This window comes from Corvus hawaiiensis, chromosome 3 (genome assembly GCF_020740725.1).
Source record: "Corvus hawaiiensis isolate bCorHaw1 chromosome 3, bCorHaw1.pri.cur, whole genome shotgun sequence".
Taxonomy (NCBI): Eukaryota; Metazoa; Chordata; class Aves; order Passeriformes; family Corvidae; genus Corvus; species Corvus hawaiiensis.
The window spans coordinates 3,568,542-3,594,041 of NC_063215.1; the positions used below are offsets into that span (position 1 = coordinate 3,568,542).

At 55.0% G+C, this 25,500-nt stretch overlaps 2 protein-coding genes across 6 annotated transcripts; one reads left to right on the top strand and one right to left on the bottom strand.

Moving 5' to 3' along the window:
• The first annotated feature begins 443 nt into the window (after window positions 1–443).
• FDFT1 (farnesyl-diphosphate farnesyltransferase 1) lies at window positions 444–11,771 on the top strand. Its single transcript, XM_048297529.1, has 8 exons — window positions 444–596; window positions 1,342–1,439; window positions 5,022–5,205; window positions 7,129–7,257; window positions 7,656–7,847; window positions 8,439–8,615; window positions 8,837–8,989; window positions 10,102–11,771. The coding sequence occupies exons 1-8, from the start codon at window positions 495–497 to the stop codon at window positions 10,321–10,323; spliced, it is 1,257 nt and encodes a 418-aa protein (XP_048153486.1). The 5' UTR covers window positions 444–494; the 3' UTR covers window positions 10,324–11,771.
• A 958-nt stretch (window positions 11,772–12,729) lies between these two features.
• On the bottom strand, window positions 12,730–24,867 carry CTSB (cathepsin B). Of its 5 annotated transcripts, none has more exons than XM_048297526.1 (10): window positions 24,767–24,867; window positions 19,349–19,500; window positions 18,727–18,812; window positions 18,202–18,316; window positions 17,479–17,597; window positions 16,756–16,841; window positions 15,929–16,075; window positions 15,167–15,283; window positions 14,240–14,368; window positions 12,730–14,133 (listed from the first exon to the last, which is right to left on the bottom strand). In XM_048297526.1, exons 2-10 carry the CDS (start codon window positions 19,472–19,474, stop codon window positions 14,036–14,038), a joined length of 1,023 nt encoding a protein of 340 aa, XP_048153483.1. In that variant the 5' UTR covers window positions 19,475–19,500; window positions 24,767–24,867; the 3' UTR covers window positions 12,730–14,035. The 5 variants fall into 5 exon arrangements, with proteins under 5 accessions (XP_048153483.1, XP_048153482.1, XP_048153485.1 ...); XM_048297525.1 differs by having other exon boundaries at window positions 24,757–24,865; XM_048297528.1 differs by having other exon boundaries at window positions 24,777–24,854.
• Between the last annotated feature and the right edge of the window lie 633 nt (window positions 24,868–25,500).

Here is a 25,500-nt window from a genome sequence, read left to right on the forward strand (position 1 = left end):
GCTGGAAAGGGACTTTGGGCAAGGGGGGAGTGGGACAGATGGGATAGTGGGAAGGAATTGTTCTCTGAGAGGGTGGTGAGGGGCTGGGAGGCCCCTGCTCTAATAGGAGGTGTCCCTGCCCGTGGCAGGGGCTTGGAACTGGAAAGTCTTCAAGCTCCCTTCCGTCCCGAGCCCTCCCCTCGCCCCATGGCGGTGCCGCTCCCCTCACGCTCACCCGCGGGGGTCCGGGCTGCCGGCTCCTTCCCGTTCCGCCCGTGCTAACGCGCGCCTCCGCCAATCAGCGCCCGCGGCCGGCCGTCACACCAGCCCCGCCGCCTTCCTATTGGCTGGCGCTGCCCTGGTGCGAGCGCGCCTCCGCCAATCGGCGCCGCGCCCGCCCCACCGAACGATGCACCGGGCGCTGTGATTGGCTGCGGGGCGGGGCTGGCGCGGCCCCGCCCTTTCTGGTTAAGCGGCGGCCGGGTTGGGGGCGGCGGGAGCGCGCGGCGGCACCCATGGAGCTGCTGCGGAAATGGCTGGGCCACCCCGAGGACATCTACAACCTGCTGCGCTTCAAGATGGGCGGCTACCGCGCCGTCATGCCGCGGATGGACACGGTGAGCGGCGAGGGATGCGCGGGCGGCGGGATGCGCTTCGCTGTCACCCGTGCGAGGTGCCGCCGGTGGGGAGACTGTCATGTCCGGGTGTGGATACGGTGTTGCCATGGGTGACCGTCCCATGTCCAGCGTGTATAGGACCAGCCCGGCTTTGTGCCCCTTGTGTGTGGCCTCGGTGCTTCCCGGCGTTGTACCGGCTCCGGGCATCCTCTTGCGTTGCTCGTAGCCTGCGTGCATCCCTCCGGCTCTGCGCGTCCTGTGCATCGCTGCATCCCACGGGCTTTAGGTGCCCCGTGCTCGGTGCTGGTACCCTGCGAGCATGTCGCCGGCTCCGAGCATCCCTTGCACTTCTCGGTGCCGGTACCCTGCGCGCATCCCCCGGGGCTCCGCACATCGCACGGCCCCGGCGCTGTCCCTACACGGCCCCGTCTCCGGCCACGGCGCGGCCGCGGAGCCGAGACGGGGCGGGCTAAGGGGCGGGCTAAGGGGCGGGTTTCGGTCTGGGGGCGGGGCAGCCGCAGCCCCCCGCCGCCGCCGCGCCCCCATGGCGGCCAGCTCCCGGGCCGTGTCCGTGCTGCGGCGGACACTGACCCTGTCCCCGCCGCGGAACCCCCCGCGGGCAGCGGGCCGGCGGCGGGGCCAGCAGCAGCAGCAGCAGCATTGCGGAGCCCCCGCGGCGCCCCCGGCCCCGCCGCCCGCCGCCCCCCGCCTCCAACCCGCGCCCTGCGCCCCGCTCTGCCCGCAGGACTCGCTGGGATGCGGCCTCCGAACCTGCTACCGGTACCTCAACCAGACCAGCCGCAGCTTCGCCGCTGTCATCCAGGCTCTGGACGGAGAGCTGCGGTGAGCGGGGGGACCCTCTGGAACTGGGTGTCCCTGGGAGGTGGCAGATGGGACGCCACGCCAACACTGGGAGTCCTCGGGAGGGCGTGGGTGCAGCTTCCCCCCTGACACCGGGAATCCCCCGGAGGTGGTGGTGGTAATTCTCCTCCCTGGGAGTTGGTGGGTATAATGCCAGTCCAGCACTGGGGAGCAATGGGTGCAGTGGCCCCCCAGTATCAGGTCTCCCTAGGAGTTGGTGGGTGTGATGCCCCCAATAGCAGAGCTGGCAGGAGGTGGCCCATGCAGTGCCCCCAAACACCATTTTTCTCTAGGGGAGCTGCTGGGACATGCACCCTCTCCTATCAGGAGCTGGCTGGGCTCACTCAGCTCAGCCCCACCCCGTGCAGCAGGACGTGGGATTTTTCACGTCCCAGCTGGCTGTACCACATCTCCTCTCTGCACCACATCCCCCCCTCTAAACTGGGTGTCTGGGCTGAGCCTCCTGGCCAGCAGACTGTTAAACACAGTGCCTGGCTCTGTGCCCTGTGTGACACCCTGGGAATGTGTCCTGGCAGTGCCAAGGCTGGAGCTGGACAAAAGGCTGGAGGGAGGAGGCGAGGAAAAACCTGGGGCTGACTGAGGGTCTGGGCCTTGCCTGGGAGGTTCTTTTGGAAGCAGCTGCCTCAAAACCTGCACAGTTGTCGCCGGGAGTTTGTTGCACACTCATTTTTTGCTGTGCAAATTTTGCTGCCCCATGCAGGAAAGCTCCAGGTGGGAATAGTAACAGAAGAAGTAAAGCTCAGCTGGCCCGTGGGCCTCGTGCCATGTGACTACTCTCCATGTAATTCCTTATATTCGTTTGGTAATTGCTGATTTCAGTTTGTAAATCTCCAGTGAATCCCAAGATGGGTTGATGATCAAATTTAGTGGTTCTGGAAGTTGTTCCGGACGCAGTTGCAGGCACCACCCCAAAAATACTGGGTGATCGGTGGGGTTTCTGAGCCCTGGTTTGGCATTTTGGATGGTGCCCCATAGCTGTGTCCTGTGTTTATGAAACGCTGTTTGCAGCCTGGTTGACAGGAAAGGCAGAGAAATTCAGCGGTTTGGCTGGAATTGCGTGGAAAAGTACAACTGGGGCCAAGAATTAAGCTTTTAATTTTCCATGCTTTTTCTGTGCAGGAATTAAGAAAAAAAAATTAAGAAAACACTGTGAAACCTGGTAGCAATGTGCCTGCCCTGTGCTTGCCTCAAGCTTCCTGCAGTTTTCTCTGTCTGTCTTTTTTTGTCCTTTAATCCTTGCCGTGCAGCCCGCTGGGATCAGCATCACCCTTCAGGGCACAGAAACTTCTGCCTGGCATCCTAAAAATGCTCTTGCCGGATCTTTGCAACCCACGGTTGGGCAGGGATGGTGGTTGGATTACAGCTGGCTCAGTAGTGGATAGGGAGAGACTCATTTTCAAAGCTCTGCTGGAGAATTTAGAGACAAACAAAGGAAGTACAAAAGGATATAGCAATAGGTGGAGCAGCAGCCTTATGGAAGGAATTAATTTTGGTGGATCAGAACAGTGCTTGCATTGATGTTGACCCCATCATGGAGTTCAGCTGAGCCCCTGTGGTTACAGACAGGCATCCCAGAAGGGCTGCTGGAAAATGGGGAACTTCTGGAGGAGTGCTTGGAGCAGTGCTTCCCTGGCCAGACGGGGTGCTGGTAGTTGAGATGAAATGTCTGGTTCCTCCTTTCTGGCTTTTTTTGGCCCCTTAGACCACCTGTTTTGCTGGCCAGAGCCCTATCCAGCTCGTTGCTCCATGATTATGGTGTTTTCTTGGCAGGTGGGAGGCTCAAAACTGCAGTTTCATCCACGGCTCAGCCAACAGCATCATAACTGCTGCTGGTGAAAAAAAGTTATGATCTAAGCTCATAGCTCCTCTCCTGGTGATGGAGAGGAGAAGAGGGATGCTCCTGCCTTTCTCTGCTGCCAGTTCCATGGTCCTGCCTGTCCTTGGGACCCTTCAGGATCCACTCCTGAAGGTTCAACAGAGGCTGCAGGTGCTCACAAGAAGAAAGGAGACCTCCTTACCTGGGCAGGATGGGGCAGGAGCTTGAGCTGTGGAAGATCCACACTTGTTCTTGGGAAGTGGGTGCTTGCATTTGTGCCCTGTGCAGCCTGACCTTGAGTGTTTCCAGGGATGGGACATCTACCACCTCTCTGGACAATCTGTGCCAGTGCCTCCCCACCCTCACAGCAAAGAATTCCTTCATTTAATTTGCCAAAATTGCCACGGATCTAAATTCAGTATGTGATGGAAGTTAGGGAGGCAGGTGAGGTCTGGATGCAGAATTGGGGTTAAATAAGTGCTTTAACTGTGTTGGGCTCTGGAATTACTGCTGGCTCTTCCCTGGGCATGGTGCCCCTGTGAGAGGTGCCTCTGGGATGGCATTTCAGGTTCTGCCCTGCCTTTCTTGGTGGCTCCTGGAAGCGGGTTGGAGCCTTGGGCACTTGCATCCTGTTGGATGAACGTTTGCAGCCCAGCTGGAATGGAAAAATGGAAAAACTCAGTCATGCAAAGAAACAGGAGCATGAGAGAGCTGCCTGCTCATGTGGTTTGACAGAGGTGTTAAATACCCTTTTAATCGAGGAAAAAGAGCCAAATTTAACAGTATTGGCTCTGAGAGCAAGTCAGTTTTCCCTGGATGCTTAATCACTGCTTGCACGTGTTCATTCCAGGAGGACAGCACTGTCACCTGGTAATTAGCATTTAGCAGACTACTTTCCATTTGTTAAACAATTAATAAATGCCTTGTCTCCTTGATGTATATCCCTGTGCTTATGGAGGTCTGGGGATTATTTTATATAAATCCTGGAGTTGCAAACAGCATTTCTTGCCATCTGGATTTGTTTGTTTTGGTTTTGGGTTTTTTTTTTTGCTTCAGCTGCAGAAATGTCAAAGCAGAGATGGGGAAGGCAGGGAATGGGGAAGGAAGCAGGGATAGGGAAGGCGGGGGTGGTGGGAGCAGGAGGGGACGTGGCTCTGCAGCAGCTTCCTGCCAGGGTTCTGGGACCCATGGGCTGCCTCCAGTGTCCTGTTCATGGAGATAGAAAATACAGGGTGGTTTTGGCTCTTCCTGCCAGTCCTAATGTTCCTGTTGCACAGTGTGACCCCTTTGTTCCCCCCCAACAGGATAAAAGGTGTGCAGAGAGGGGGAAGTGATGGGAAAACCACACCTGGTTTTGTCCCTCTTCCCTACTTTATGTTTGCTTTTCCAATAAGCCGACCTCAGGCTCTGTCCTCTGGGTCCAGCTGAGCGCTGGCCTTGCTTGCAGAGTTAGGTCTTCCCTGCTCAGGTTGGTCACAGGCCTAGACCTTTCCCTGATACACATCTTAGAAAGCCCAAAGTCATGCTGTAATTCTCCTCGTGAGGGAAAATCCTGGATTTCCTCACCTGGCTGGTATCTTCCAAAGGCACCAAGGAGCTGGCAGTGCCGGTGTGTGTCATGTTGAGCTCCAAGTGTCTCTATTAAAGGTTCTCTGGTTAATCCCAGCTGTTTGTCCTCCCTCACAGGCACTCCCAAGTAAGGATTACTGTTTTTTCTCTCCTCCCAGACATGCAGTCTGTATATTCTACCTGGTTCTCCGTGCCCTGGACACTGTAGAGGATGACATGAGCATCCCCTTGGATGTCAAGGTCCCGATGCTGCACGAGTTCCACTCCTATCTCTACCAGCCAGACTGGAAGTACATGGAGAGCAAGGAGAAGGACCGGCAGGTGCTGGAAGACTTCCCAACGGTAAGGCAGCCTCCTCCTTGCTCCTCGTGGCACCTTTGGGTGCCTGGTTGTTTCCATGTGGTGCCTGCAGAGCTTGTTCAGTCCCACAGCTCTTCCCAAGGGCTCCATCACCTCCCTGTGGGGCTGGGTGCCGAGCTGGGGTGAGAAACCCAAACACTCTGCAGCTCTGTGAGTCAGAGGGGATCTGGCTGTGGAAAAGTGCCAGCTCTGATCCAGCTTTTTGCCTCCTCTGCTGGAAGAGTGGATGACCATTGTCTTGTGGAGAGAGATTTGGAGTTGTTGCCCAACACTGTGCATTGCCTGTGTCCCTAGTGGGAGGTGTCCCTGCCCACGGCAGTGGGTGGAATGAGATGAGCTTTAAGGTCCCTTCCCACCCAAACCATTTGATAATTCCATGGTATAAGACAAAAAGCACCCTCACTGTTATTGGTAACAATATTGCATTGATTTTTTTATTATTGAGTTGATTCTTCAGGGTTTTTTTCTTTGTTCTGTTTAAGAAAAAATATAATAGTTCTAGTGAGGAGCATCTCATTTTCTGAGGAAGCTTTGTTCAAGCTTTTACCATTTTTAATTTACCCTATTCAGGCTTTCCCTAGCAGTGGGAATGGGTAATTGTTTGGAGAACTGAGGTGTGTTGTGAGTTTTGTTGCTCAGCCCTGGGATGATCATGGCTGTGTCCTGTCTGGAGGGTGGAGTGTTATAGGGGATGTCTGTGTTGGGATTCTGGATGTGTAGGGATACAGTAGCGATGTCAGTGGCTTGGCTTTAGAGGAGCTTTTGAGAAGGTATTTGTGGCATTTTGCTGTTCTCTCTTGGTGTATATGTTACTTATTTGAGGCAATCCGTGCTCAGGTGTGATTTTAATTTTCACAGAATTGTAGAACCATGGAATAGTTGGGTTGGAAGGGACCTTAAAGCTCATCCAGTTCCATCCCCTGCCAGGGGCAGGGACACCTTGCACTAGACTAGGTTGCTCTAAGCTGTGTCCAACCTGGCCTTGAGATTTTTGGGGGGCATTCACAACTTCTCTTGGCATCCTCTGCCAGTGCCTCACCCTGCTCAGATTGAAAACCTTCTAATAATATTTGCTAGAGGTGCATTTGCAGGCTGTGCTTCTCTCTGCCGGGGACTGAAGCCACAGAGACAGAAGCAGAGTGGATACTTTCATTTTACTGACAAACCCTTATTGCACACAAACCCTAGGCTGGCTGCAGTCACCCACTGATGGAGGAAATAGCTTAGCACAATAAAACGTGATGCTCCACAGGTTTGGGAAAGTGAGGATGCATTTTTAATATTTTTTTTTTTAGTGTGAGAGCGATGGAGACACTGCAGGTGTCCCTGCCCCATGGCGGGGAGGTTGAAATTAGAAGTTCTTCAAGGTCCCTTCCAACCCAACCCATTCTGTGATTCCATGATCACGTTACTGGACATGCAGCAGAAGGATTTCACACTTCCCTCACTGCTTGGTGCCTTGCCAGTTGTGCAAAATGTGCCCTGTGAAGCCAGAGCTGGAGAGGGCTCCGGAGAACAGAACACCAGAAACCTCCCATGGGTCTTTTCCCGTGGCTGGTGCGATGGAATGCTCTCAAGTTACAGAGGAAAACAACTCTGTGTACCAAGTGCAGTCAGTTTTGTCCTGCAGCTCCCAGATGACACCAGTCCAAGGCCACAGAGCCTTCCCAAAGACTTTGCTGTCTCTGATCTCCTGCCAGAGACCGTCCTGTTTAGACTGGGAATGGGCTGAGCCTGAGCTCCAAGGACCTTGGAACAGCTCAGGTTGGGGGAGTTGTCCCAGATCTCCAGCCAGGGCAATATTAGAGCCTGGTAAATAGTATTTCTCTGATTTCTTGATAAATGTTGAGCTCTGTTGTTTCTTTTTTGCCTGAACATTCTCTTTCTGTTTTTACCATGCTCCAGATCTCCATGGAGTTCAGGAACCTGTCCAAGGTCTACCAGGATGTGATTTCGGATATTTGCCACAAGATGGGCGTTGGGATGGCAGAGTTCTTGGAGAAGAAGGTGGATTCTCAGCATGAGTGGGATAAGGTGAGTCAGCCCAGACAGAGGAATGGACTGAGCATGAGTAGGATCATGGAGTTAAGGTTGGAAAAGCCCTCTGAGATCATCCAGTCCAACCATTCCCCCAGCACTGCCAAGGCCACCACAGAACCATGTCCCCAAGTGCCACATCCACAAGTTTTTTGAACACTTCCAGGTAGGGTCCACCTTGTCACTATGGAAGGAGGAGACAGAGCATCCCTGTTGGGAAAAGCTGTTTGTTTTCATGGGAAGGCTGAGACATCGGAGGGCCATGAGAACCTGCATAAGATGAACTGTCAGTTGCTTTTTGTAAAACTCCCTGTGGCAAACAGGCAGCTCTTTGTAACTGCTCCTCTTACCTTGTTTTTTCCCCACCCTTTCCCAACTTGGCACCTCCTTGGCAGTATTGTCACTACGTTGCTGGGCTGGTGGGGATTGGCCTTTCCCGTCTCTTCTCTGCGTCAGAGCTGGAAGATTCCATCGTGGGGCAGGACACGCATCTGGCAAACTCCATGGGCCTCTTCCTACAGAAAACCAACATCATCCGTGACTATCTGGAGGACCAGATGGAGGGAAGGGAGTTCTGGCCCAGAGAGGTGAGGGAAAACCTCATCAAATCTCTACTTTTGGCTGTGTATCTTGGTTCTTCTGATGACAGATGGCTGGCATCTGTCTACAGCTCTCTGGGTACAGATGTGGGGACAAGGTGATGTCACCCCATACTGCCAAGAACTACTTAGGCAGCTTTTTCTCCTCTCTGCTAGGTTTTCTCTAGGAATGAGGGAGGATAAGACTGGCTGAGATCCCAGGAGGGTACTTGTTCTGCTCCCAAAAGCAGGATCAGCTCTGCCTGTGCCTGACATGATGTCCAAGATTTTTTCTCCCCCTTTTCCATGTGGCTCAGCTGCCTCTCAGGGCATTTCTTGATGTGTGACTCACCTTTTTCTTGCCCTACCTAGGAAAGATGTGGAGATGAGTTGCACCCTCCTCCTTTACAAGCTCTTTGTGTACACCAAGGCCACTGTCACATCTCCACAGCCTGCCCTTCCTGCTTTTCCTTATCCCAGTGATGCTCCAAGGCTGTTGTGTGGGGGTTTTTGGTGCTTCTTGTTGTTCTCCCAGACGTGGTGTCTCTCTGATGACATTGATGCACCCTCCAACTCCTGAGCCCTTATCTTGGTGTTCAGGTTTGGAGCAGATACGCCAAGAAGCTCTCGGACCTTGCCAAGCCAGAGAACATCGATGTGGCCGTGCAGTGCCTCAATGAACTCATCACCAACGCCCTCCACCACGTCCCCGACGTCCTCACCTACCTGTCCCGCCTCAGAAACCAAAGTGTCTTCAACTTCTGCGCTATCCCCCAGGTGAGTTGAGCTTCCAAGTGGTCCCTCACCCTCTGCAGCCCAGCTGGTGAGGAGTTGGAGTTGGAGGAGGTTCTGTATCGTTGGTTTTTTTTATTTCTTGGTTCCTGTCATTTCTGCTGTTGTTGAGATTGTGGCTCCAGTCCATGGATGTCACTATGGACAAGGTGACCCCTCGGCAAGTTCCTTGCAGTGCAGTAAAGGCTCTTCCTGTCTCTCCTCAGGTGATGGCCATTGCCACGCTGGCTGCCTGCTACAACAACCAGCAGGTATTCAGGGGGGTGGTGAAGATCCGCAAGGGACAGGCTGTCACCCTCATGATGGATGCCACCAACATAAAAGCTGTCAAAGCCATCATGTACCAGTACGTGGAAGAGGTAGGCTCAGCAGTTGGCTTTGAGTCATTTCTGGCTGTTCCTGTCCCTGTTCTTGGGGTGGAATTGGGAATACATAGGAATCTGTTCATTTCTTCCTTGGCTCAGTGGTGGTGGGGAGTGGTGACCTTGATGTAGTTTTGGCCTGGACCAGACTGTGCTTGATGTGTTCCCTTGAACGTACCCTTGGTCTGTGCCTGGACCAGCAGTAGTGTGTCCAGCAGGCCCAGGGCAGTGCCTGTCCCCCTGACCCAACCCTGTGGTCAGTTCTGGGCCACTCACAAAAAGAAAGACATTGAGGGGCTGGAGCATGTCCAGAGAAGGGAACAGAGCTGGGGAAAGGGCTGGAGCAGCAGGAGAGGCTGAGGGAGCTGGGAAAGGGGCTCAGCCTGGAGAAAAGGAGGCTCAGGGGGGACCTTATGATTCCTGACTTCAAAGTCCTGTGGAGGTTAAAAGTTCACGTGGAGAACCAACCAGTGGGTGATTTAATGGGAAAAAACCACCCCACTCCCCAAACTCCCCAACTCCATTGAGGGCTGTTAAATAAAAAGACTTTGCTTCTGCAGCAGGGAAACCCCAAACCATGGGTTATTAGAGCTGCCCTTGTGAACTGGCTGATCCCATGGCAAGGGACAGTGACACTGCAGGGCTTTAGCCCAGGAGAGGGTCTTTGCTTGTGCCCACCATGCTCAGACTCCTGCAGACGAGTATCTCAAAGGCCATGAGAAGAAAACCCCAAATAGCACAGAATTAGGTGATGATGTGGCTGTTTCCAGGCAGGAATGTCCCCACTGGTTTGAGGTGAGCTATACAGTGAGTGAGAGTTGCAGGGTGACAACCACTGGTCCCAGTAACGCCACCAGGGGTTGGGAGATCGTGTCCAGGCCCATGTGGTGGTCCGTGTCCCATCACGGGGTGCCCTCAAGAGGCAGCTTGGCTTAGTGCACTTCCCAAGGGAGATGGGCCTGGACCCATCCAGGTGTCCCTTACTTCATGGCATTCCACCACCGAGGTCACTGTTGAGGGTGACAAGCAGCCCGTAAAACTTCAGCCTGGTCCCATTTGCCTCCTAAACTCCCTATGGGAGCCATAACTCCTCTTCCCTTCTCCCCTAGATCTACCAGAAGATCCCGAGCACGGACCCCTCGTCCAACAAGACGCAGCAGGTCATCGCCTCCATCCGCGCCGCGAGCCTGCCCGGCAGCCCCGTGGCCTCCCGCCACCACTACTCCCCCATCTACCTGTCCTGTGCCATGCTCCTGGCGGCCCTGAGCTGGCAGTACCTCAGCACCCTCTCCAAGGCCGCCGAGGAGTACGTGCAGGCAGGGGACAACTGAAGGGCAGCAGCCAGGTGGGGGCACAAGTGGTGGCAGATGGGCAGCGGGGGCAGGAGGCTCCTCGTCCCCTGCTGTGGGGGTGGCCCAGCACCTGGCACTGGGATGGTGACAAGGATGGGACACCGGGGAGCTGCAGCCCCGGGGTGACAGTGTGGCACTGCTGGACTCCATCCTCACCGCCCTTGCTTGACTGCTTGGATGGCTGCAAATGCTGATTGGAGTCTCAGTGTTTGGGGTTGAGTATTTCTTTTTCCCCTTTTTTTCCTGTTCACCTGAATATTTTTGGTTTGGGTTTGTTTTTTTTTTTTTCCCCCCCATTAGGATGGTTTGAAATCGAAACTCCAGTTGTTTCTTTTCTTCCATGAGATTTGAGGCATCTTTCCAGCTCAGAGCTGAGCAAAACCCTGAGGGTTGTGCCTGCCTTTCTTAGGCAGCCTCTTCTCCCTCACCTCTGGTGCCTGCTCTGTGCTGGAAGGACGCTGCTTCAGCCGGGAGAGGAACATGCTTCCTCATCCATGGAGAAACCTCTGGCTGCCTTCTGGCCCTCGGTGACTGACATCCTGCAGCCGGGAAACAAGCAGAGGCCGTAGTCACATTTCTGTTGTGCTGAAGGATGCTGAAATGAGCCCTTTTAATGTTAAATATATGGGAGGTGAGGTGCTCTGTCCACCTGAATGTGGCCCCAGCTGGAAGGCAGCTGTGCAGCTCCCTGCCCTGGGAGAGATGGCCCCTGCAGTGACACAGCTCTGGTTTCGGCAGTGGGGAGGTGGTTAAGATGAGAAGGGAGCTGCCAGCACAGCCCTGAGCTCGTAACCCCAGGCCTGACTCCACTGTAGGTGCTGGGCTCTGCATGAACTCAGCCCCAGGGGATGTGTGGTTGTGGCAGAGCAAGGCAGGGGAGCGAGAGTTTGCACCTTGCTTGTCCCTTATGGGATGCCTTTTGGGGGGGCAGGAGTGATCCCTGCCCTGAACTGGGAAGGCTAGAGCCACCAAGGGAGTGACCAGGGCGGGTTTCCCTGGCCCACTTGGCTCTGGCGTTGGGTCAGACTGACGTGTGAGCTGGGAGAGGCTCCCAGTGCTGTCTTCAAACACACCAGGCTGGACTTAGAAGAGGAAACAGCATTCTGAAGGCAAGTCCTGTTCTCCTGGGGTGGATTGTTGTTTTCAAGGTCCCTACCCACCCCCATCAAATGCTGCGTGAAGGGAGTGAGAGCCCATGGCCTGGTCCAGGACAGAGCTACCAGGGGCAGGGTGGTGGCCTTTGTGAGGCCAAGCCCCTGTGGCCAGGCTGTTCCTCAGAAGGAGAACCCCTACTCCACAGTTCCTGGTGTAGATAGTTTTAAGCTGTTGTTCTACAGAAACTCGCAGTAGCTCTCTTTGTGCAGCTTCCCGTCTTGTTGAAATTAAAAGTTTTCTTTGGGAAAAGAAAAAAAAAGTGTTGGATCATCTTTTTTTGTTTTTTTTTTTTTCAGCTGTCATTTCTTTTATACCAGTGATTCCCCCACAAGTTACAAGCCCTCAGCTCATGAAATTCCAGTGCTCCCTTGGTGCCAGCTCTGGGTATCAAAGTACAGCCCCGTGTGCCAGACTTGGAGGAAGAATTTTAACCAGGGGGACAGCTGAGGGTCCATAAATTTAGCTTGAAAGGAGTGGTGGCACAGCCCTGGGCTGCAGGCTTGTGCTCCAGAGCCCTGGTGCATCCTCAGGGCTGCTGGAAGTCCTGGGTGTTCTCTGATCTGGGTGGAAGCACCTTCCCCCCCACCAGCACACACACCAAGGGGTGGCTGTCACCAGCAGGGCCACAGGACAGGGCTGGCACTGACACCTGCACAAGGGAAGGGATTCTGCCCCTCTCAGGTGAGACTCCACCGGCAGAGCTGCCTCCAGCCCTGGGGCAACAGCAGAAGGACGTGGAGCTGCTGGAGCAAATCCAGAGGAGGCCCCGGAGATGCTCCAAGGGCTGGAGCCCCTCTGCTCTGGAGCTGGGCTGGGAGAGCTGGGGGTGTTCATCTGGAGAAGGATCCAAGGAGACCTCAGAGCCTCTTCCAATGCCTAAAGAGGCACCAGGAGAGCTGAGAGGGACTTGGGACAAGGCATGGATGGGATATTGGGAAGGAATTCTCCCCTGTGAGGGTGGGGAGACCCTGGCACAGGGTGCCCAAAGAAGCTGTGGCTGCCCCTGGATCCCTGGAAGTGTCCAAGGCCAGGTTGGACAGGGCTTGGAGCAACCTGGGATAGTGGGAGGTGTCCCTGGCCATGGCAGAGGGTGGAACTGGATGAGCTTTAAGGTCCCTTCCAACCCAAACCACTCTCTGAAGACACAAGGGTCTCACCTGGCTTCCACACCAGACACCCACCTGAGGTGGTGGAAGTCAGGCAGAAGCAACCACGGGCCAGGAGGCGAGACACTGGAGAAATCATTTATTGGCACAGGTGTTCCAGCCAAATACAGCACAGCTCTGCCTCACTGGTGTCTGAGCAAGCAGAGGTAAGGGGCTATTTTACAGTGCATGGAGAACCTGCTTCACACGTTTCAGACCCGTAGCCTCAGCTCAGTAATAGATTTTGTGCTTTAAAATTAAAAAAAAAAAAGCTCTTCGCTATATTAGTGTTGGCAAATCGCATGATTCCTCCTGTACACAACCTGTTACACCTCCCCCAGTAACAAAAATAAGGTTTTTTACCTTCCTTAATGCCTGTGGTTCAAGAAAAAAAAGCTTTAATTGTGTCCAAGTTAGTGAGACACCTCCAAGCATCTGCTTGAGCTGCCTGCAGCAGACTTGGGAACCATCCCTCATCTCAACATTCAGCACCTGCAGCCCCAAAGCACCCCACATTTGGGTGCTGCACCCTTGCCCAGGCATGACCTGCACACATCAAGCTGCTCAGCCATGGAGGAGAAGGGCTTTGCTTTTCCCAGCTCCCTTGCAGCTGCTTGCAGGATATTTGATCACAGGCTCATGGAGCTCCAGCCAGGCCCTTCCCCAGCATCAACAACCCCAGAGTACAGCAGATAAAAAAGCCAGTGAACAGCTGAGGAAGAAGTGGTTTGAAAAGCCAGAAGGATGGAGCAGAGCAGGTGATGCACGAGGGACTTGGGGCAGGCAGCCCTGGCCAGAGCCACCCCCACATCAAGTTCAGCAGTATTTTGTCGTTGATAGGTCTGAATTTAGCCAATTCAAGGCACGCACTCACAGGAAATTCTTCCCTGCTTGTTTCAGGTGGTAACAGTCAGATCAACCCATCTGGGGGTGCACAGTCCCCCCTAGCCATGGCTTTCCAGCAGCATCCACCTCTGCTGCCCCACCAAGTCCCTAATCCCAGCACAAAGCTACTGTTTCCTGCCCTCCCAGTAGCAAACTGGGCTGGAAGGGGTCCAGGCTAACCAAATTTCAAGAGGCCAGTGAGCTCTCCAGCAGTCCTCTGAGCAGGGAATGCCCCCAATGTCCTGCTGTGACCCACCAGGAGCAGGAGGTTGCCAGAGAGCAGTTCCACCTCCAGCTCCACCATACCATTTAAAAAACAAACCCAAAAATTTAAAACAAAACAAAAAAAAAACCCCAACCAACAAAAATGGAAAAAAAAAAAAAGATAAAAAGCTTTAATAAAGTAACCTGAACTAGAGTCTCTTTTAGAAGGGGGGGTCTCTGCACCCAACCCGCTATCAGTTAAAAGCATCAGGGACTCAGGATTATTTGTGGTTTGATCAGAGTTACATCCTCTTCCAGTACTGCTCCGTCCTGGGGATGCCGGCCACAACCTCGGACTCGATGCCACAGTGGTCCTCTCCTCGCAGGATTTTGAAGAAGCCTGGGAGAACACCAAGAGCAAAAAAAAAGAAAAAAAGAAAGTCACCCTCTCCACCTATCCATCATCCCACCACGGGAACGGGGCGGGGATTCCCGGCGGCTCTCACCGTTTTCCCCCCAGTCGGTGTTCCAGGAGTTGGCCACCAGCCAGTACGGAGTGTCGTTCTCCACGCCCCAGCCCAGGATGCGGATGGCGTGGCCTCCCACCTGCTCCCCAGACACGTGCTGGTAGACCCCTGCAAGGGAAAAACACCCCAAAATGTGCACACTGCAGAGCGCTCACAGCCCGGGGCACAGCCGGTATCACAACCCCCAGAGAGGCTGAGGAGGGGCTTTTGGTTGAATGCGAAACTGAAACTTAGTGCAGAGTCTGGAGGAAGGAGTTCCGCATGGGGGGGATGGTGATAGGAAAAGAGGGAAAGGTTTTAAACTAAAAGATGGGAGATTTAGGTTGGGTGTTAGGAGGAAATTCTTCCCTGTGAGGGGGGGGAGGCCCTGGCACAGGTTGCCCAAAGAAGCTGTGACTGCCCCTGGATCCCTGGCAGTGTCCAAGGCCAGGCTGGGCAGGGCTTGGGGCAACCTGGGAGAGTGGAAGGTGTCCCTGCCCATGTTCCTCATCTCAAATGAGATGATTTTTTAATCATTATCTTCCCACCCAAACCATTCCATGACTCTGTGACTGACACTCAGCACCAGCTGAGCACGCACCAGAGACATTCCCCAAGGGGCTCAAAGGCAGATCAGAACAAGAGATTTGAGGTCCTAAAATCTGAGCTGTTGCTGTCAGCTGGACTTTGGGGTGGTTCCCATTAGGGCTCCCTCCCTGAGCCAGTCCCAAGCACCTTTCCCCCTTGCTATAAACCCATGGATGCAGGAGATGGCATCTGCCCACGTCCTTGCCACACCAGATACTCGAGTGTGAGCTTGACATCTCCTCCCACACTGGAGAAGACAGACCAGGGCCACAAAAAAAGGGACCCTATGGATGAAGCAGGGAACAGGGCTCCCCCCACAGTCCCAGTGCTGCTGCTCACCTGATTTGTACATCAGGAAATCCTCATAGACAATGAAGGCTCCTTCCACTGGGCCGTTCTTGTAGATCTCAGCCATGATTTCCTTCTCACTGCGAGGGACGCCGTAGGATGTGATGCCTTAAAGGAAAAGAATTCCCACCATTAGGATGGCGTTGTCAGGCCACACAGGATGGCTCGACCAAGCCTGCTCAGTGTGACCCTGCAAGAGGCCTCTTACATCTAAATTCAGGTTAAACTCAAACCCAGCTGCTCCAGAGGCTCCTGACGCAGCCAGGCAGGAAAAGTGGGCTCCAGCCAGCACTCTTCCACAGGGAATTATTTAATCTGAGTCCTATTCTGTACCCACAGACCTATTCCAGACAGCTTTAGTGGGAAGGGACATTTTCTCCTTGTACATCCTCCTTTTTAAAACAACCCAAAAGGCTCAAGGAGAAGACAAATCTCCAGGAAACAGCCGGATTATCCTAAATGTACCAGGCTGGCTGCTGCCAAGGAGACTTGGAGTTGGCTTTGACACCAGATGGGGCTCAGCACCACACTCTTCAAGCCAGCCACGTGCACCATGAGGACTCAAACCAGCTCCACCAGTTCCCCCTTTCCCAGCTGAGTCTCAGCAAACACAAACTGTGCATCTGCCCCGCTCAGGTTTGCTCCAGGACCACCAGACTGGAGCCTCCAGGGACAGGGCACAGGAAATAACCACCAGGGATGGGTCTGGTCCTGCCAAGCCCGCCCTGATGCCACAAAGAGCAGCTCCCTTACCATAGTGCTTGTCCTCCTTGTACGAGGGTGAGTACCCAGGCTCGCAGTGCCGGCTGCATCTCGGGGTGCTCCCTCCCTCCCCGGTGCAGGGGGGCCGGCTGCCATTGACATGGTGCTCGCAGGGTGGGATGGAGTAGGGCCGGCAGCCTGTCCAGGACAGAGGTGACATCAACTGGCTGTCCCCAAAGATCCCAACAGCCACACTGGAGAAGGCACCAGAAGCCCCAAGAAAGGGCGTTTCTGCCCCAGGAACCCCACAAATCAGTGGGGTGCAGGAGAAGGTCTTCGCCTGCCAGATGGGCAATCCCTCCATCAGCAACGGGTTTCCCTCCAGACCTGCTTCCCACCACCTCGCTCTCCAAAAGGTGATGGAAAAGGTGGAAACATGAACCAACTGATGGTCATGCCAGGAGGAGGCAGAGGGTTCCAGTCTGGAAGTTATTTTTTGAAGGGGAAACTTGTCAGGAAGACTCCCCACCTCATCCAAAGTGTATTGAACTGATTCAAAACCAGCAACAACACAAAATTCACAGCCTGATTCATTCCTGCTATGGAAACAGGAACCCTGGGAGGTTGTTAAGGGTTCCTGGCTCCCTTCCCAAATGGGCCTCCTGCCTCTGGGTGCTGCTCAGGGACCCTTGTCCCAAAGGAGTGACCAGAAGGAGCCATGGGGGCAGGAGCAGCCAGCTGGGGCTGCAGAGGTGCTCGAGTTGAAGGAGGGAACAGCCACAAGGATGCAGACCAGGAGCGAAGCATCCCAGAAAACATGAACCTTAACCAAGCAGAGATGCTCCTCTGCTTTCCCACAGGTATCTGCCAGGACTTACCCACGTGGGAGTCGTAGAGACCCCCGGACACGAGGCCCCTCTCTGTCCAGTACCTCCACGCGCCGGAGGGGTAACCACCATTGCACCTGGGGGGAGAGGCACCAGCTCCAGCCCCAGCCATCCCATTCTGGGAGAGGCAGGGGAATGGAGCCAGCCTGTGATGGTTCAAGGGAAGCTTCGGGCACATAAAACCTTTTTTCAGTCCGTTCCTGCCTTCCCTGGGATTTGCCTTGAGACACCAAGGCCTCAGGAAGAGAACCAAGAACACCCATGGCTCCACATCCCAAAGTGCCTCCTTACCAGGTCCCTGATCAGCTTCTGCTGCCTGCAGCAACAGGACTTGGAGACTCAACTCCCCACCCTGTGCTCAACAACTGGAAAAGCCATAGTGCCTGAAAACCAAGGATCTGGGACGATGAAAGATCTTTCCCTTAGCTTCGGCAGCTGCCAGCTCTGTGTGGGACAGCATCACTGTGTGCTTGCAGCCATCACCATCCACGATGCTGAGGGCAGGATGTGTCCCAGAGGCACTGTCAGTCCCTGGAATCACCTTTCTGTTCCCACCTAACTCCCTCATCCACCCCACAAACCTCTGGAGGAGCTTCCTGCTCGTTAGGGAGGTACATTCAGCACCTCGTTAGGGAGGTGCAATCAGCACCTCCAGGGTCTGTCCCTGCTCCTCCCAACCACCTTCCCAGTGCACAAGGACCAGGAGCAGCTCACCCCATGCCACACTCGAAGCCACAGCACGACAGCAGGTCCTCAGCTGAGACCTCCACGCTGACTTTGGCGTTGGTGTGGACACAGATCCGGTCTGAAATCGCTTCCACGGCACCAAAAGCCTGAGGGCAACCCCAAAACACCCATTAGAGATGGTCAGGGGAGAGAAATCAGGAAACCTCCTGGAAATGAGTGCAGCAGGCATGGCCTGGCTGGGAGAAGCCACCCAGGAGCTCAGAGACTGCAGCATCCCACAGCGTCCCCCCACAAAGGGCAGCAAAGGTGCTCTGAGGGCTGGAGCCCCTCTGCTCTGGAGGCAGGCTGGGAGAGCTGGGGCTGTTCACCTGGAAAAACCCAGGGAGACCTCAGAGTCCCTTCCAGAGCCTAAAGGGGCTCCAGGAGAACTGGAGAGGGACTTGGGACAAGGCATGGAGGGACAGGACACAGGGAATGGCTTCCCACTGCCAGAGGGCAGGGATGGATGGGATATTGGGAAGGAATTCTCCCCTGTGAGGGTGGGGAGGCCCTGGCACAGGGTGCCCAGAGAAGCTGTGGCTGCCCCTGGATCCCTGGAAGTGTCCAAGGCCAGGCTGGGCAGGGCTTGGAGCAACCTGGGAAAGTGGAAGGTGTCCCTGCCCATGGCAGGGGGCTCACCAGCAATTTCAAAAGCATGGGTTTTGCCCAGCAAATTTTATCAACACAACATGAAACCACCCCTATCCTTACCCAGCAGGAGCCACAGGAGCCCTGGTCTCTTATCTCGCTGATGGTGGGGCAGTTGGGCCACTGCGTCCGCGAGTCGAAGTTATCAGGCAGCTCCACGTCTGCAGCAAAATCCACCCTGTGAGGAGAGGGAAACGCTGTCACAGGAGCAGCAGCGACCCACGACTGGGTGCACTGCACTCTCCAACCTCCTCTGAAGGTGACCTGGAGGACGAGGGCTGTTGTTTGCTTACAGAAGGAGCATAAATACTTGTGATGTCCTCAGCGGAGGTCAGCAGCTCCTCTGGCGGGTTCACTTTCAAGGGTAACAAATTGCACAACTTGCTCAAGTATCTGGCAGAACACTGGATGGATTTTCCCCCTCACGTGTGCTCCGTGCTTAATTCCATGAACAAGGTCCACCAAGCTCCACCAATGTCCACCCTGCTGCCCACAGCCTGCCAGGAGAGCCCCTCACCCACTCCAGGTGCTCATGGAAGATCCACACAAGCTTTTACTGCAGTGCCACCTTCTCCTCCCTGCACTCACCTCTCAGGGAGCTTGGGCCCACCCAGGAAGGTGCCACAGAGCTTCTTCACGTAGCTCATGTCAGCATTGTGGAAGTTGTGCCCCGCCTGGGAAGAGACACACAGAATTGGGACACAACTCTCCAGAGCCGCCAAGAGCATGGCTGGGACCACAGCCTGGTGCTCCAGAGCTCCCTGAATCCCAACCAGAGTCTGGGATTGCTGCACAGCCCAGGGGCCAAAAGCCAACCACCTACAGACACAGAACACAGGCCAGGATCAGCCCATCAGGACCAGTAAGGTCCAGCTCGAGGCTTTGGGCACAGCAAACGGGCCAAGGAGGGACAGGTCACCAATAACTGGATGCTCGCTGCTTGTTTCCAGCCTCCTGCAGAGTTTCCTCCTCTTACATTGCTCCTACCCCACAAATCCATCCTGCTCTGCTCCAAGGAGGAGCTCCACAGTCCCCTGTCACTGCAGGAACCCCTGAGAACATCACCTCACTGGAAAAGTCAGCTGGGAACAAGGCTGGATTGATGTCACCACCGTGGTGACACTCCCAAAGCTGGGCCACGAAATCCCACATGCAGACTGTCAGCAGTGCATCCAAAAAAACATCCCCAAATCATCAGGCCAGTACTCACTTTCCAGGTGGTGTTGAGCTTGTTTATATGGTTGACCAGGTCATCGGAGAGAGGAGGGAAGTAGGGAACGCTGCGAGCGTTGGCGAAGGCCACCAGGACACACAGCAGGGACACGGACGGCCACATCTTGGCTACGGAACAGGACACTCCACCTGCAGCCAGATTGAAGCATTGTTGGAAACATCCCCAAACTGGGCTCAGCTGCAGCAACACGTGGGAGGATAAAATGTGTGGCTGCACCAGGTGTCCCTCCAGATCCCCAGTTCCCCCAAAGGTCAGGAGAGACACAGGAACAGAGTAACAACCCCCCTCCTGCAGCTCAGGAGAAATCAGATAAAGGCAGCCTTGTTTGTTGACCACTACAGGATTAGCAGCAGCAGGAAAATACCTTTTGAAGCAGATCCAAGGGATTTGGAGGGTATTAAAACCTGTGTTTACTTCCACAAAAACGAAGAATAAGGACCAGGAGAAGGAGTAAGTGGCATCCCACCTCCACAGCAAACTTCAGGCACGAGACTTGACAGGCCCTGGCCCTGCTCTTCCCTTTAAAGATATTACTCCAAAGTACATTTTTGGACTTTACAGCCTCATTTTGCCCAGCCTGCTGCCCTGGGGACCCAGACTGGGGTCACAGTCCCAGGTGTGACCCCCTGCCCATGCACAGGGGGGGTCAGCATTCACCAGAGCTGTCTGTGGCTGCTGTCCCCTGCTCCCCTGCCACTGGGGCTTTTCTCCAGAGAGGTGCAGGGCATAAGGAAAGTTTGGGGATCAGAGGTGCAGAGGAAATCCAGGAACAGGAAAGAATGGCCCAGAGCCTCCCATGCAGGAGCACAAGCACCACCCAGCCCACAGACATTCCAGGGCTCCCTGGTTTCCCTGCTCTCCTTTAACCTAATTCACACTGAATTGCCCAACTCCAAATTAACCTCCAGCGCCAGCAGCCACTTGTACCTCGTCCCCACCCCTGACTCAGACACATCACGAGGCCACGAGCTCCTTTATCTCTGCAAACACACCAGGGCACCCTCCTCCTCCTCCAAACCCTCCCAGCTCCCTCCCACCAGCCCCACATCCACCCCGGACCTCGGATCCTCCATGGCAGAGATATCCAGGCTTTAATTCCTGCTCATCTCATCAAGCTCAACGTGTAATCACCTTTGCAAGCCCGGGCTTAAACCGGACACGCAGCTCCTGCCAGCAGCTCGGCAGCCCCACAGCAGCAGAGCTGGATGAGCAGGGGATGGGGATGGGAGACACACACACACCTCCCTGCCGGCTGCTTCCACCCACTCCCAGCCAAGTTTAGCCTTTCCAGAGTAGAAAACCCAGCAGGAGTGTCCTACTTTCTCGCAGCAGCGAGCCCAGGCGGCTGCAGCTCACTGTATAAAAGGGTTTTTTTCCTCCTTTCCCACTCCTCCTTCCCACCATTTATTTATTTGTTCCCCCTTCTCTGCACTTTCAGCAGGATGCTCAACCCAAAAAGAGTTTCAGCAGCACATGGGTCCTCCCACTCTTAAATCTCACCTCTCTGAAAGGGTTTTATGCGTGTTTGCAGGGGTTTCATGAATATTTTCTTTGCTTAGAGGTTCCTGCAGGCAAGGGACTCGCTGGCAGTGCTCCCTTGCTTACACAGCAGGAAGCAGGTTACACCCAGGAAAATAAATATACATTTCTAATGCAACTGTGCTTTTTTGCCTACGACAGGCCACAGGAAGCCTGCAGGTAACTAGCCTGAGCTGAAGCACCTTTTTAATGGAAAATCTTAAATAAAATACGCACCTACACAAATATCAACCCGCAAAATCCTCTGCACTTCCTGCAGTCAGCTCGGTGTTTCCCATAGCACAGGCAGGAGGCGTTTTTGAGGCCTGAAGTCACATGATTACACTTTGTTTTTTCCAGCAGGATGTTTGTTAATCTGCTGACAGGCTGAAAACCACCCTGCCAGGCATCGATGCGCTGCTCTGCTCGCACCCAGCTTCTGAGGGACAGACACGGGACATCTCCCGGCCTCGGGTTACCAGACCACACACTCCAGGCAACCCGAAACCGAACTGAAAATCGATCCCAGAAGTTTCCCCTCCAACAGGCAGAGTTTCAGCTCTGCTGCTTTGCATCTGCACCACGGACATGGCCCAGGGCCAGCAAACCCAGCAAAGCAAATAGCTGGGAGCCAGATGGATCTTTAGGCAAAAAAAAAAAACCCTCTTGCCAAGTCTCCTGTGGGCATGGAGCCTCCCTATGGGTCATGAAAGAGCTGGGGGTGTCCAGCCTGGGGAAGAGAAGGCTCCAGGGAGACCTCAGAGCCCCTTCCAGGGCCTAAAGGGGCTCCAGGAGAGCTGGAGAGGGACTTGGGACAAGGCATGGAGGGACAGGACAAGGGGAATGGCTTCCCACTGCCAGAGGACAGGGATAGATGGGATGTTGGGAAGGAATTGTTCCCTCTGACAGCAGTGAGGGACTAGAACAGGTTGCCCCAAGAGATGGGGGATGCCCCATCCCAAAAAACATTCAATGTCAAGTTGGAGGGGGCCCTGAGCAACCTGATATACAGCTAAAATATACGAAGGTGTCCCTGCCTGTGGCAGAGGGGTTGGAATTAAATGCCCTTTAAACATCCCTTCCAACCCAAACCTTTCTATTATTCTACGAGGTCTCCTATGGCTGTGAAGTTTGGGGTGGTGGGCAGCTGACACTCTCAGCTGGCACCAGGTATCCCAAGATCTGTCTGGAAAAGGAAGGGGAAATCCTCAATGCCGTGGGATATTTTCCTCTCTAAGCCCCCCTTCTCCCTGGCTTTATCCTGTGTACAGCAGGTCTATAAATAGGACACACAGGCACAGGACTGGCAGGACAGATTCCCACCAGCCACGGGTCACGTGCAGCCCAACCACAACAACCCCCAAGACCCTACATCGAGAAAAAGCTGCTGATTTCCTCCCTCACCCCCCTGTCCCAGCTGATCCGAGCAGCAAGAGCTTCCCCTGGCAGCGTTATCACACTGCTGCTTCCTCCAGCACCGCTATCTCCTCCTCACACCCCTCCTCCTCCTAAAACCTCACAGCCGTTTAAACCCCAGAGCAGCAGGCCCAAAACCAAAATTGCATCACAGCTGCTGCACCCCACCATCTGTGGCCCTTGGTGCACAGCAAACAGGTCAGAGGAGTTTCTCCAGGAACCCCAGCAGATCCCTTCCCTTTGCACCCCCAACGTCTCCAGAGGTGCCTCAGTTTCAGGATAACACTGGCTAAGGCTGATCCACAGCTCTCATCCCACCACAGCCCATCAGGCTGGAAACAGAAACAAGGCTTCCCAGGACAGGGCAGCTTCACCCTGCAGAACTGCCCAGGTGGTGGCAGGAGGATGTCTGGGGCTTGCAAAGAGCCCCTCAGGTTGCTCCACCTTCCCCTGGACTGAGACCAGAGAGTACTTTGGGATCCAAAGCATCTGCTGATGCCATTTCTTGAAGGATGAGCAGGAAATAAACACCCACCAGCACACCTGACCCTGGGTGGGACAAGACACTCACGATTCAGCCAGCTGAGTGCAGCCCCTCTCGAGGAGGGGGCAGCGAGGCCGAAGGCTCTGCAGGAGCTGCTCAGAGCAGCTGCAGCCTGCGAGGGAGGAGAGCACCCGAAGGGCTGTGGCTGTGCTGGTGCTGCAGCATCCACCCACAGCCCTCTGTGCTGTCGCAGAGGAGGAGGGAAGGAGGAGACACCACCCAAGTGCCGTCTCCATCCCTCCTGACCGCATCTGGGAGCCAGGGGCAGCTCCCTGCCTGTTTTCTCATGAACACAGCTCCTGATAGTTGAACCCTGTCATTCCAGACATCAGCAGGATCCCACATTGCCCTCCCAGCAGCCAAGGCAGTGCCCACAGCAGCAAATCCCTTCACCTCTGCACCAAAATCAAAGCCCACAAGTCCCATTTAACTTTATTTAAGGAAAACAACAACTACAACAACCCAACCCCCAAACCGGCTATTCCGAGCCCAGCTCACATGACTCAGCCGAGGCAGGTCAGACCACAGATAAGTCACAGCCCTGAAGCATCTCCCAGCTCCTGCACTGTCTGGGCCAACCCCCTGCAGGCACAGACAGAGGCATCCACACCTTCTCCAGGGCTCTGAGGAAGGTAAAAGCTGTCCCACCCTCCCTTCTACAACATCCCCCACTCCTCCAGAGCCAGGGGTGCTCAGCACAGCCCAAGCCATGTGTCCTGCTCAGCACCAGCCGTTCGCCCGTGCCGAGCTTTGTCCTTTGTTCTCTTTGCCAGGGCTTGTGACTCCGAGCCAAAACAAAGCAAAGCCATAAAGGTTCAGCTGTGGATCCCGATCCAGCTCAGCCTGCTGTGTCACCAGGTGAGCTCGGCGGCACCAAACCCGTGGTCTGGTGACTTCATCAGAGCTCTCGCTGCATTACCAAAGCTTGAATTACTTTTTCTTCAAGTGAAAAAAACATGAGGCGCTCCTCCCCACACTTATTCCCTTCTAGCAAAGCCAGATCACTGGCACAGGTCAGATAACAGAATCCTAGAAAGGTTTGGGTTGGAAGGGATCCTAAAGATCATCTAATTTCAACCCTACTAGACCTGGTTGCTGTCTCTGACAAAATAAGTCCCTCCTGAGACAAGCTACAGCACTCACCTCTGCAGTTTCCATGCACACAAAGCACGAGATTACTCCCCAGTGAAGCTGCACTGATTTTTTTTTCCTCTTTTCTTACAGACCAATCCATTAACCGGAATCTTGCACAAGCCCCCAGACACCCCGTGCTACGGAAATCCCTTCCCTTCATCTGCAACCCAGAGGGAAATGCCAGAAGGAAGCGCTCTTTGCTGCACCACGCCCGCAGAGCATCCCTAAGAGTGGGATACAGGGGCGAGAGATTCATTCCAGGCCAGAGAGATGCACGGCAGCTCCTCCAGCGCCATTCCCAAGCCATGGTCCTGGTCCAAACCAGGCTGGGCTGTGCATCACGGGACGTTCCCAGGGTGCCAAACCGACCTCGGCGTCAGCTGACGAGCAGGGCTGCGGCGTTTTTCCTGTCTCTATCATAAAAACAAGGTTTCCTCTCTCCTCCCGCGACCCTTCCTGAAGGTTTGACGAGTTTTGAGGGTTCATTTTCCCTGCAACAACCCGCACCACTGCTCCGCAGCGCATCCCCCTCCCTCACGCCGCATTTCGCACCCCGCACTAGCCACGGACAAAATTCCCCCAAAACGCCACTGCAAAAAGCGGGAGACGCTGCTGCTGTTGTCCCCGCGGGTGTTCCGTGGCCCTCACGGAGCCGTGGAAGGGGGAGCCCCATTCCCCCCGCCCCACAGCATCCCCTCCCTTACCGGTCCCCGCCGCCGCCGCGCCCGCACCCGCGCCCGCTGCGCTTCTTATGCGCGTCCCCGACACTCACCGGGACTCACCGGGACTCACCGGGACTCACGGCCCCGCGAGCGCTCGGTAGCCACGGCCGGGGCAGCTCCCGGAGGCTGAGTCATTCCGGGCCGGCCCGCCCCCGGCGTGACAGCATCCTGCCGGCTGCCCGCCCCCGGAGCCCGCCTCCCTCCCTCCTTCCATCCCTGCTCCCGGCTCCATCCCTGCTCCTGCTTCCCTCCTTCTCCCATCCCTGCTCCCGGCTCCATCCCTGCTCCTGACTGCTTCCCGCCTTTTCCCATCCCTGCTCCTTGCTACATCCCTGCTCCTGACTGCTTCCCGCCTTTTCCCATCCCTGCTCCTTGCTACATCCCTGCTCCTGGCTCCATCCATGCTCCCGGCTCATTCCTTCCTCCTGTCTGCTTCCCTGCTCCTGCCTCCATCCTTCCTCCTGTCGACACCCGTCCCACCTACTTTTCATACCCCTAAGCTGCCTGCATCCTTCCTCAATTCCACCTCCATCCTGCCTGTATCCCTCCTCCAGTCTGCTTCTGACCTTCCTCTATCCCACAAGTGTTCCACCGTCTGCCGTCCCATCCCATCCCATCCCCTTCCCTTCCTCCTGCCTTTCTCCCCTCCTGCCGTACCCCATTCCATCTCATTTTCCTCTTCTAACCTGCCTGCATTCCTCCTCAGTCCCACCTGCATTCCACCTTTATCCCCTCTTGATCTCATCCATATCCTTCCTGCTTCCCTCTTCCATCCTATCTCCATCCCATCTAGT